We start from the raw sequence: 12,656 nt of genomic DNA, 5'->3' as shown, positions 1-12,656 counted from the left end.
GGAAATTTTGTCAAGTTAATATTCCTGTTGGGAGAGGGTCACTTTACTGTTCATTTTAAAGAAAGTGTAATAGAAGTTGAATCACTATTTCACCAAGTATTTTTGAGTAACCTACTTTTTACTGGACTCAGATGGAACAACAGTTAAATTTGGGTTTGGTTAAGCCTTGTTCACTAGTAAATATGATGTTTGACTCATGGCAGATGAGAACGGCTAATATGAAAGAAGGAAGAATGAAAGCAAGTCAGGTTTTGTCCTGAGGAGCAGTAGATAAGGGGAGAAAAACTAGCAGTTAGAGAAGTGCTTTAGCTCTACCTCTTCAGATTTTCTATGGAGCGAGAAAAATTCATCTGCCTAAAGAAAGTACTGCTTTGTGCTTGAAACCACTGGTTTGGGTCTGGTAGCACTAGAAGTATTGCTTTCAGCAGCCTATTAGATTCACATTCTCTTCTGTTCTCTTTAGGGAGGTTTTCTTAAGCATTTTCTTCAGAAACAGGGATGGATCTTGCCATCAAGGTTAGGTGTGTCTTGCCTGCTCCATGTCTTAGCATGGCTCTTTATGCCTGTCTGAGCTGACAAGGGCTTGGGAACACTCTGTAGACTTGTTTGGAATCACTGATCCCAGCATGAGATGATCCTACAGCAGCTCTTCATCTTCCTAGGAAATGTGTTTTGAGGGGCACCTGCACTTTTCACTTAGTATTTGAAAGTGCTTTGAACAGAGGTGGATTCTGTGTGCTTGTGTTTGTGTCCTACAGGGTGCATCTTTTCAGGAGCTGAAACCTCTTTAGCTGTTCAGGCAATGACGAAGAGCTGTTTTGTGAATGGTGCTGGCCTGCAGTGAATCACAGTGATGATGGCAAAACCTCCAACTGGCTTAAAATTGGCAAGAGCTGTCAAAGAGGAGGTTGGGTGGAATCCCTCGTGGGATTTCTCCTGTCTTACTTCAGCCCTGTTTCCCTGGAAAGCCAAAGGCACAGGGTCCCTGCTGACTGCCTCCTCTCTACTTTCTTGTGCTAGGTGGGCTCCAGAGGTAGAAGGAAGGCTGCCTTACGGTGGGCAACTGCCTCATGTAATGTATAGACAGTTCTGTTCACCTGTGGGCCAAAAAATACCTGTTAACTGTGGTAGGGTACTGTTTGTCCCTTAAATTGGCTGGTCAGAAAACTTGCCTCAAATCGACTTCCAAGATTACTAACAAAGGTTCTGGAGAATATAGCACAACAAGGAGCTGACCCAAATATCCCACTTCCCCACTTTAGCAAGTGTGGCCAGGCTTAGTATGACTTCTCATTTCGGATCCTACGGGAAAGCCAGTTTCACAGGATAAGCACACTGCATTTCTAATGGAGTTGTGTTTATGATGGAGCTTGTTGCTTTTGTGTGAGGTAGTATTAGATAAGCAGCCTTCAAATGTTAGATGATGTCTTTTAAAAGGCAGTAATGATGTGAATTGTTAAGTTGGGATCAGTAGCGTGCCAAGAGTTTTCAAATTTTCCGGGGACTTAACCTCAAACATGATTACGAAGCAATTGCTTATAAACCCATTCTGAAACTGCTCTGTTAACTCCAGTCTCTTCTGTGTTTTAATAAATTGCTCTTCCTTTATCTCAAATGCGGACTAAGAGCTCAGTTGAATTACCGCAGCCTCTTTCTGTGTCATCTGTGTCGCTGCACATTCTGGTTCACAGCTCAAATAGTACAGATGTAGCAAATCAGGATTGAATTGTATTACCTGAATCGCACAAGGAAGCTTGAATTATTCTGGACTGCAACCAGAGCTCTCAGCCTTGTGCTTTCCTAAATAACAATGTAAAATCATTGTTAAAAAAAAATAAAATGTGTGCGTGTGTGTAAAGGGCCCTCATTCCACCTTTACATTACAGGACAAGGTGGGGAGAAAGGTTTCTGAGTTTGAGTAGGTTTTTGTGCTATGAGTAGCCTATCTGAAGGGAAAAGATGTTGTATCAAGGAGGCTTTTGTCTCTCTTAAACCTCTTTTTTTCTTTTTTCTCTTTGGAGTTTACACAAGCAAGCAGCAGGATGTCTACTTCCTAGGCTAAGATGCAGGCATCTGTCCACTTTGGCAGTCTCAAGTCACTGTGGTGTGGTACCCAGCTTTTGTAAAGCATTCCAGGTTAACTCCTCAACAAGAGATAGACAGCTGTGTTTCTGCACACTGATTTATGTCTTGCCCAATTCTGAGTACATTGCTGCATCCATTGTCCTCTTCAGAAGCCTGCTACCCCTGTGGAAGACCTTTAAGACAAGTTTTATATTGTATTTTTCTTTATCTAGTCTGAAAGAGTAAATGATGAGGGAGATAAAGGTGTGGGTTTCTTAAGGAATTCATCACATAAGAAATTGAATGTGTTTGACAGTACCTGGACTTCTGATGTAGGTGTGATACACAAAGCTAAGATGGCACTGAAGACTTCTATTCTTCAATAGAGGGAGCTGCTTTAGTTTCCAAAGGGCATTCTGCACTTTCCTTTTGTGCATGAGGGCAGAGCTAGCTAGGCAGATTTGTTAGCCTGGAAAGTGTAACACTGGGAAATGTTGCAGAGGTGCAAGGAGGTACTACAAGGACAGTATGCTGAATTTAATAATTAAAGAAAAAAAAATAGAAGATGTTACTATACTACTTCTGCTGCAGCAATTTGACTGGCAGAAATCTTGAGGCAGCACACAGATGAGGCCTCAGATGGGCACCTGTTATAAAATATTGCTGTGACTTAAAAAAATTATCATCATTTGCATTCTTCAGAAAAAGATCTAGCCTTTTCCCTTATAGCACTACAGTATAACAAAGTTAAATAATTAGTACCTTGGACAAAACTTACAAGTTTGTGTGATCACATTCTTGTTGGCTATACCTGTCTGCAGTCTGAAATCTTCCTTTATATGTGATTAAAATGTGTGTATGCATGTACATATGTATAGCTATAAACCTGTATGTAGACCTAGAATCAGGAGAGGCAGATAAACAGCTTTTACTAAACAGCTCTGTAGTGACAAAGCATCTTATCCCTTTCTTAGTTCAGGGATGATCAGTTATGGCCAGTTCTTTTTTCACTGCTCGTGGTTTCAGAAACAATGTACACAAAGATAGAAATGAATCTGTTTTCCAGAGAGCAGAGGAGATAAAGTGCCCTTGGCCCTCAAAACATGCAGTTAGACTAGAGAAGGAAAAGACACCACATGATTCAAAATGAATCTTTTAGTATTTGATCGTGAAGAATGCCATTGTCACATTCCCAGTATGCCTTCAAAGGAAATTTAGTGTAGACTTTTTTCCCATATACTGAATAGAAGCATTCGTTTCCTTTCCCCATCTCCAGCTGATCCATTTAGACACTGTTATTTGTTTCCTGAATTTATTTTCTTCTGGTTTAGCAGAAGACCTGGCAAAGCGCCATGTTCATATTGATTTATTAAAAAAGAGAAGAAAAAGAAAATGAACGCAATTGACTATCCAACTCTGCTGGAATTTATTTGTGGTGTCAGTGAACACTTCTTTGTTATAAGATCACAGGTTCTTTTAAGATAACACACTTCAGCCATACATTTTTCTCTACAGCAGCAAAGAATATTGTTTTCAAAGGGGATGGGAGAAATATTGGGATTGAGGACTGTGGAGAACATGATATACGTTGCAAAATGCCTGTAAAACTAATTAGACTGACTGTGGGTAGAGTTGTTTTTGCTCAGAATGTCTGCTCATGGGACTTACTGAGTATTTTCTGTGAAGTGCTCGTCACTTTTCAAGCTCAGTTCCAAACTTCTGCTATGAAATTTTTCAAAGATTTAGAATACTTGCTGCTGAACAAGAGGAGCATCTGCAAACAGCTGTATTCTTTCTTTTTTTTTCCCCTCTTACCTGTACTTTTTTCTGTTCTTGAGCCATGGCTGCTCCTGCACTTTTCTCTTTATTTTCTGTTGCCATGTAAATCTGTTTGTGTCCGAACTGCTGCCTTGCTTGACCTTTCATTTGCCTTCATCATCTTGTGCAATGAGTAATTGTCATTCCATGTCCTGAGGCTTCCCCAGTCCCATCTGTTTAAAGTCTCTGGCCTGCTGGTATCTGCACTGTATTACTTCCATCGTGAGGAAATGTGCCCAAATCTTCATATTGCAGTTCTCTCTAAGGAGAAAAAGCAACAGTTTCCTTTTGCTTCACTGTGTTCCCCATGTGTGAGCCTGGTTCTCTGCAGCTCCTAACACTGGCATGCACTGCCAGTCTCATTGCTTCTCCATCCCAATTTGAAATCTTGTTTGGGGAGGGCAAAAAGAAATTCTCCTTCAAGTTACCGAGTTCTGTTGCCAGGGGCATTAAGGCACTTGTGGTGGGATTTATGTCTCGGAGGCTGGCTGGTAGCAGCAGTGTACCAAAATAAGTCTGTTGATGCTAACATCTGTTCTTGGTTTTGTTTTTCTTTGCCCTCTTGCTTAGAATTTGGAATGGTTTCCCTGATATTTTCCGCAGCGTTGGCCTACTTCCCCTCGCGCCCTCCATTCCCTCCCAGCGTCGCTGCAGCGAGTCAGCGGCTCAGCTACAGGAGAAGTTTTTGCAGACTGTTAAGGTAGGACCTCACTGGGTTCCACTTCAAAGCAGATCAGCACCTAAATAAATAAAAACAAGTGTGCTTTAATCTTCTCAGGGAGCAAACAAGTTGGTTTGTAGTGCTTTTAAACAAAATAAAATTAATTATTCATGTTGAGGCATAAAAGGATGCTAACTGCTGAAAAGCAGACATTAAATTTTAAATCACTGGGTATATCTCAAGGCTTCATGCCAGAGTCCTTTAGCACCAACAATGCTTTACTCATCCTGTTATCACAGGGTTTTTTTATACAATGCTTCTGTTACAGCAGGTTATACAAGGTTGTTAACAGTGTGCTGTGAGATAACAATTAGCAACATTGGGCAAACTTAACTAACTGAGCTGCATTTGTCTGTGCTTATTATATCAGAATGAATTTGGAGTTTACTTGTCATTCGAAGGATTATTCAGCCATGGGAGCAATGAACGAACTATCTGAAATTGTGATTTGATCAATTAAATCTCATTAAGTATGTTAAAATATGAAATGGGAATAGGAAAAATGTCTCCAAATGTGTTTCTGGACAGGTTCAAAGACTAGTTAGCTTCCTTTAAGTTCTTAGGTTTAAAAAAAGAAAGAAATACAAAGAAAATGACAGCTTTGCAGCTTTTTGCACTTGGGCTGTTTTGGTAAGACACAGACCTACTTCCCCCCAGTGTTTGTAAATGTCTTGTGTAATGGAAATATCATATCAAAGGAACAGCTAAAACAACTGTAATATTAATGATAGATAACTGTGAATGCCCGTGCCCTGTACATGATACTGCAAAGATGAACTTCCTGGGGCAAAGAACTGCTCCCATGGTACCGAGTGTGACTGACTTCACAGGGAGGCTTCAGACTCTTGTAATTGTTTGTTGACTGATGCAGCGATAGAAGCTGAATCTGCATATAAAGGGCTGCTTGAAACTTGATGGTAATGGAGCATTAGCCATTCAATTAAAAGGTCTATTGTGGGCTGTACTTTCAATAAGTGTATTTAGAGGCAGCGAAAACAACTCATCCCCTGTTGTCATTGGTTTTGGGGTTTTTTTCCTTTTCTTTTTGAAGGCTTCTTATTTTGTTTGGGGGGGTAAATAGTTGGCAAGACGCTTAATCCTGAATGTTCATCCTGGAGCACGGTGGCAGTCAGGAGATAGTGTGAGTACAGCTGACTGGTTAAGTCTGCAAAGTGACCTACTCAGGATATTAAAAAATAGCAGTTCCCCTAAGGACACTTAGCACATATAGTAATGTTCTTACTCACCCAAGCTGATGTGCAGTTGGACCCTGCCTGAGGCTGTGTAGTAAAAATGTTGCCGTTGAACAGAAATCCAAACAGCAACTGGCTCCGCAGGTGAAATATAAAATTTCCGTTGACAGTGCTCCATTTGGGAGCTTTTTAACCAGTAGATTCCATGTTAAAGGGATTGTAAACAGTGGACCTGAGATACTGTAAGGTCAGGATATAAACAACAAAGGTGGCTTACTATTCTCAACCAGTGAAACTGAAGAAAACAAACTGTATTCTTAAATAATGAGCATAGTTTATAGTGTCTCTAAGAACCAAGAGGGGTTTTTTTTAAGCATGGACAGGTAGATAATTATATCTCCTGTCTCTCTGGTCTTTTTGCATTCTTCCATGCTACCCTTTATCAAAGGCACTTCTTCATTCCTCTGTACATGAAATAATCAACAATTCATCATTAAACCTGCTTATCTTGAGGAGCCTTTCAGCAACAATCCATCAAAGCAACTGGGTTTTATAGAAGAAAATGGTGTCTGCCATGCTTCAGGAGAAGTCCATCATCTGGCTCATTAGGCTTCTAAGGTCTGTTGCCTGCCTAATCTAGGCTTCATAATTCTTGGCTCAGAGAGCCTTTCTTTTGACTTAGTAGTGTAGACTGAAGGTAACCAGCAGATGAGTACTAAGAAATCATGATTTCCCCTTGCTGTAGACTTACCCTCTGGTATAAGAACTGTGTGTAAGGCATTTGGGATGTGTGTGAGCTGGTGGGCTGACTCAACTATGTGCCAAAAACACTCATGAGAATTGAGATGTTCATCATTTCCCTCTTCTTTCCCTCAGGCTGCAGTTTTATTACTTCAAAATAAAGCAGCATAGCATAATGTTACTATTGAAGTTATTGACCTTTTTACCTTGGACACTAAAAGGATCTGTCACATCCTTTCAGATCCCATACTCCTTCATGCCTTCAGGTCCTTGGGCAGTCATCTACACAAGCTGCTTCTTGCAGAGTTCTATTATACCATCCACAAAGGTCAACCATCCCCTGTAGGCCATTTTTTGGGACTTCCTTAGGAAACTTGATTCTTCCTTCTGATTTGGAGGATTCCTGCTTCTGACAGATTATAGCAATTAGCTGATTTCTGGTTATCTCCTGATACCAACTCTCTCAACCTGCAGTGGGAGACGACAGATTACTCATGGTTTGGGTGCTAAGCCCAAATCTTTCAACAGTCTAGCACATGCTGTGACAAGTGTAGTTTGAATTTCTGTTAGAAAAAGTGCAGTGCCCTTTATCAGTTTCTTGGGTGAAGCAAATACAACTTTTTTTTTTTCCCAGTTCGGAATATGCCACAAACTTCAATGGAAAAAATCCTAATACAAGTAAATAGTTGATTAATATTAAAATCTGTATTAAGAAAACTTGTTGTGATTTTTGCTTTGAGGTAATTAGATACTTTTAGCCAGTTATGTACCTTTTATATTTTCAAGGGACTATGTAAGCAATTTTGAAATTTTATAATAGGGTTTTTATGCATCATTGTTGCTTTAATGAAACTTTCATCAACATCACAATCCAGTAATGGAAGCTGCTCAGAGTGTGCCTGATGTTAATAGGCACTGTCAAAGTTATTCTGAAAATGATGACTGACTTTGATGGGCCTCCCCTCTGAACCAGTCTTGTCTTACAGATTCTGATAGCATTAGATAGGTTTCTGGAAAAAAAAAACAAAACAGGAGGAAAAATCAATTTGTATTCCAGCAGAGTGGTTTAAGAGAGGCTAATGCTGATGTCCCGTCATCACTGATACCATGGAAAACAGTGTGGGTTCACCAGCTGATGGTGTGACAGACAGCACATTTTTCTATTTTCAGTGGAGTAATTGCAAAATTGCAAAAACAAATACAAGCAACTGGAGCCATGAAAAGCAGAACTGCTGCTGAAAGATGTATGTTTCAAACAGCTTTAGCACTTAATGTAGGTAGCACTAGCTGTTGCTGGACAAGGGGGCAGAATGACATCTGGGGATCTTTGTCACTGTCATGCACCCTTTCTCCAGGTCACCTCACTTCTGCTGGAGACTAGGCAGGGTGGCAACCTCTGTCATTGGAGGATGTCATGATGCAGAGCTGGTTCTCTAGGATTGGTACTAGGAGTTGGATGTGGCACAGAGCAGCTATCCCACATGACAGTCTATCTTGTTGCTTGAGCTACAGAAAAAAAATACACCACGGGAAATTTTGGTCAAACACATTACAAAGTTTACACTTCCTCAAAAGTAGCTCTTTAATGAAGCTGAGGTTCAGGTAGCCAAATATTTTGAATATTCAACAAGTGTTATATTGGAAGACTGCATTCAGACATGTTCCCTCCTTGCAATCTACAACATGGCTATTTAAAGTCCATGCAAAATTCCATTTTATTTTACAGATGTTGAATTGGCTCTCACATGGATAGTATTAAATAGCATCAGATGCCAAGATGATACAAGATAGACTAGGATAAGAATATGGCATTCTTAAGAGAGAAAAAAAGTTGTCAGGAAAATGATAGCATTCAGAGAAAAATAACCAATGGGTAGAAGAGATGAAAGTTTGGGAGTTGTTTTTCTTTGCATTAAAAAATAAATTTGACACAAATTATATTGAAAGCAGAGGATATGTTCATGTGATGAAAATGTGTTATTCAAGAAGAGGATGTGTGAAAAAGAAGAGTGCAAAAAAACACTGGCTGGTGTGCTGTGCGTGGATCATCTAGGGGAGTAAAATGGTGTAAGCTGCAAACCTCTGAATGTTTTGGAGAGTAATCGAATTTCTTTCTCTCCCTCTTGGCTTTCATAACTGTGTGCTATCAAATTGCCATTGCATGCCAAGGAACTGGTACTGATCAGGATCAATTTTACATAAATAGTTTGGGATTGGAGGGAGCCACATTTTGTGGTTACACAGATACCCCATGGGATAACTGACCTTGGAATCACCATAGAATCTCTTCACTTTAAAATATCACTGTTGCAGAGTCCAAAGTACATTTTCTGGTTTTCATCCAAAATTGAAACATTTTTTGAGGAAAATTTGGATGTCTCTTAGCAAAGATTTCACATTTACTTTCAGTTACAGTTGAGTGGGGAAAGTTGTTGGCTAAACCCCTGTTTAACTGTATATGATGAAGATGGTGACAAAGTTTTGACTTTCACCTTCCCTGAATACTAAAGGTTAAATAATTTTAATTGGGAGGAAAAGCAAACATGTTGACTATTTAGAGCAGAATATTATATTTTATTATCTCTGGGGTTTGCCTGTTCGAATTGTCAAAATTTTCCACTCTTGCAACTCTACCACTCTAATTTCCAGAGCTCTCCCTGCTTTCACTAAAACAAAGAGAAATAAAACAGGGTTTCTTTTTGATTTATTTTTTTAAAGTTCAGTTCAAGAGGCATGAAGCTCTGATTTTATTCTTGAAATATGCTTTTCATCATTTAAATTAGTGCTTATTCTTCCTAACCTACACTGTGGCTGAGGAGGTTGCCCATGCCAGTGCACAGAAGAATTGCTTGCGGAAATGAGAAACACATGAGCCCAGTATGTTACAGAAATCTTTGAACTATGTGGAGAAACTAGCTTTTTCTATCATCACTGTGCTAAGGCAGTAACATATCAGCCACTGGAAATTCAGTGGCGTGGCTTTCTTGATTTTCGTGGCTCACTCATCTGTCAGACCTTTGCTATTTTTCTTGATGGGCAGAATATGGAAGGTGTCATTTACTGTACTGGCTAATCTTGGTGTGATTTCTAATATAACCTGCAGCTAATTGCAATGTGTTATCTTCACAGCAATTTCCGATTCTTGATGATTGCTTTAGCCTATGCTATACCACTGGGTGTTTTCTCTGGCTGGTCTGGTGTTCTGGATTTGATATTAACGCCTGTTCACGTAAGCCAAGTAAGTATCTCCTGACTGATAATCAGCAACCATTTTGTAAATGGCACGGTTTTACTTTGCAATAGCATACAGTTTTATCAGGTTTTTATGTTTAAGCAGCTATTAATACATATGGACCACTTTTCTCCTTGAAATTTTAAACAAAATAAACCATAGCTTTGGCATCCCAAACTGTCACAATTCTCCCTTCTGACTCTCCATCAGTGGCGAGTGTTTTCAGAACTGTACACACCTCTTGACAAGAAGGAAGAGGCAGGTAAACAAACTGTAGTGTTGTTGGCTGCTGCACCTTTAGGGAAAGAAAATAATGTGTGCCTGGTGGAAAAGATGAAGTGGGGAGAAGATGATTTCTAAGCTTTTGATAGAGTATTATAAAAAAACAGAGGACATTACTCAGATTCTATAAAGAGAGGTCACATTTAGGGCATAGACTACTTAGTCATACTTCCTTGTAGTGAATTTATTTCCTTTCCTAGAAAAAGCCTTGCACTTCAGATTGTTGTCAAGGGCTGTTGTTAGCAGTTTGCAGCTCCTGCACACCATTTGTTTTGAAAGTAACATCGTCTTATTTTCTCAGCTTTAATACATTTCTCTCTTTTGTTTTGTTTTGTTTTTTCCTGTCAGGTAGATGCAGGTTGGATTGGATTTTGGTCTATAGTTGGAGGTTGCGTTGTTGGCATAGCAATGGCAAGGTAGGAATAATTACAAGTCCTTCTTCATTTCTTCAACTGTGATTGTCATTTAGTTTATCCTCGTAGTAACATAACTTGTTTTCTCTCTTCTTCTGGAAACTTGAAATGGAAAATGCATTCTGGGGTTATGATGTGTTTCTTGTAGAGGAATAATTTGTACCAGGCTAGTGGTTGTTGGGGATTGGGAATTCCACATGCATATACCTGAATTTGGCAAGTCAGACTGTTACTCCTGACAAGGGCTTCCTGTATGCTGCTTTTAAACACAGCTCTTGTGAATTTAGCTGCCTGGTATAAAGGAGAACCTGTTGTAGCACATTTGGAAGGCATTGAAGATTAATGTCTGTCTCCTTCCATCAACACTTTTGGGCATACTGATTCCTAAAGGGATATAGGGAATGTAGTACAGGCAGCATACCCACCATGTTATGCTCCTCCACAGAGAAATTAGTCTGGGCCCATTTTGACCAAGTTGCTGGATTCCTGTGTAGCCTATTTTCTGCTGTACTCCTACAGACTACAGTATGGGTGAATCTATGCATTTTTATAAATCCAAACACAGCTTGCTCTGGCCATCATGAATGATGATGACATGGGGAGAGGAACAGCAAAGCATGGATTACCCTTCCAAAAGGTTGCTGCTTTTTTTGTGTTGAGGTTCTCTTCAGAAAAAGAGATAGGGGGAGGAAGAAAAAGTCTTTCAGGAGATACTCGAGCAATGAGTTTATAAAACTGTCTAAAACCAGTCACACATTCCCCTTGCATTGTGATACCTGAGCATTGTCCTGGCTTCTCTGTGTCCACTCTTTAGACTCCAGTTCTGCAATGAATTTAGCACAAGTGCAGAGATCTTTAATGGCTGCAGTCCTTGCAGAATTATGGACACAGGGAGGGATCTTTTTAGTACAGAAATTGAAACTCTCTTTTTTTCGCTTGCTATTTCATGTGCTTCATCAGAGAGTACACAATGCATAAAGAAATGTGAGGTTTCTCATCCTGACGTTTTGCAGGCTGCCTAGCAACTGCAGCAAGGAGAGGAAAAAACTCCTGACCTAGGGAAAAGAAACAAGCGCTTCTCTCCCATCCACTCCAGATGCAGGCCAAAGGACTCTAGCCAAACAAAGTTCATGCCCTGACTTCCTCTGAAAAGAGTTGCTTCTGATTAGCCAAGCTCAGATAACGAGGTTTTCTCTGTAAGAGATGCTGAAAACCAACTGTTGTAAATGACGCAGATGCCATAGGTTGCATGCTGAAGCACAAGTAGTGTGCTAGTTTAATCTTTTCCTTCATGAATTAATATCTAGTATATTTGCAACATTTCAGTGGTAGAGGGGCACCCTTAACTTTTTTAGGAGAGAGTCTGCTGACTCAATGCCAACATGCAAATCTCAGTCTTTATGGTAGATTAATTTATTTAATACATTGCCTGGGTTAAGTTTCAGGAAACGCTGACAGTAGCTTTAACTGCTTCAAACCTTTGATTTCAAACCTGGTTGAACACCCATATTTTGTGGCATTCAGTATATTTAGGAAATACCAGCAGTCTGTCTCCAAATATGTCTTTCTAACTTGGGCAATGCAGAGTTCAAATGGGAGGGTTCACATACAGAAAGGGAGGGAGGAGATGATTTGTCACTCCTGATGGATGACTCTCCCTCCTAGGCCTATTCAGCATTTATCTGTGTAGGGTTGAATCAATGACGAGTCTGACTGTAATCTGCTAAAAGTTGTAATTAGGAAAATTAAGTAATGATTCTTGTCAAAGCTGACAAGTTGATATATTTCAGTGTCAGAACTGTGATTTGCCAAGCAAGCAGCTCTCTCCCTTAACCACCTCTTAAGAAGCTGTTAGTTTTGGGGTGGGGGTTTCTTCATTGTTTGGTTTTTTCCCTGCTAATTTATCAAAGCAAAATTGGTGCAGTTTAGGCATTTGCTCTTTCCGTTTTTGTCAATGCAGATTCTATCATTTAGAACTCTTAACAACCTGAGAGCAATGCCCTGGAACATTAGGTCCTGCACATCACAGTAGGTGTTAAATCATCTGTATATAAAGTAATGCCCAGTTTGGAAATTTGTTTCTCTATCTCATTTTCAAAGTGGTGCAAGTTTTCCTCAGCATTATATATAAATCCTCCTGATCTCCACCCACTGCTGTCCTGATAGCTGTGAACTTACATGTTTAGCTAATT

General features: G+C 39.8%; 1 protein-coding gene across 1 annotated transcript in view; it reads left to right on the top strand.

Annotated features, from left to right (window-relative positions):
- The window catches only part of SLC49A4 (solute carrier family 49 member 4), a 63,564-nt gene that overhangs the window by 32,350 nt on the left and 18,558 nt on the right, over positions 1-12,656 (top strand). The window contains 3 exon segments of the mRNA XM_029959833.1: positions 4,453-4,582; positions 9,667-9,775; positions 10,400-10,467. Of these exon segments, the coding sequence (XP_029815693.1) occupies positions 4,453-4,582; positions 9,667-9,775; positions 10,400-10,467 (307 nt within the window).

Source organism: Manacus vitellinus, unplaced genomic scaffold (genome assembly GCF_001715985.3).
Source record: "Manacus vitellinus isolate BGI_N305 unplaced genomic scaffold, ASM171598v3 scaffold_22_pilon, whole genome shotgun sequence".
Taxonomy (NCBI): domain Eukaryota; kingdom Metazoa; phylum Chordata; class Aves; order Passeriformes; family Pipridae; genus Manacus; species Manacus vitellinus.
This window is presented reverse-complemented; position numbering and strand designations above follow the sequence as displayed.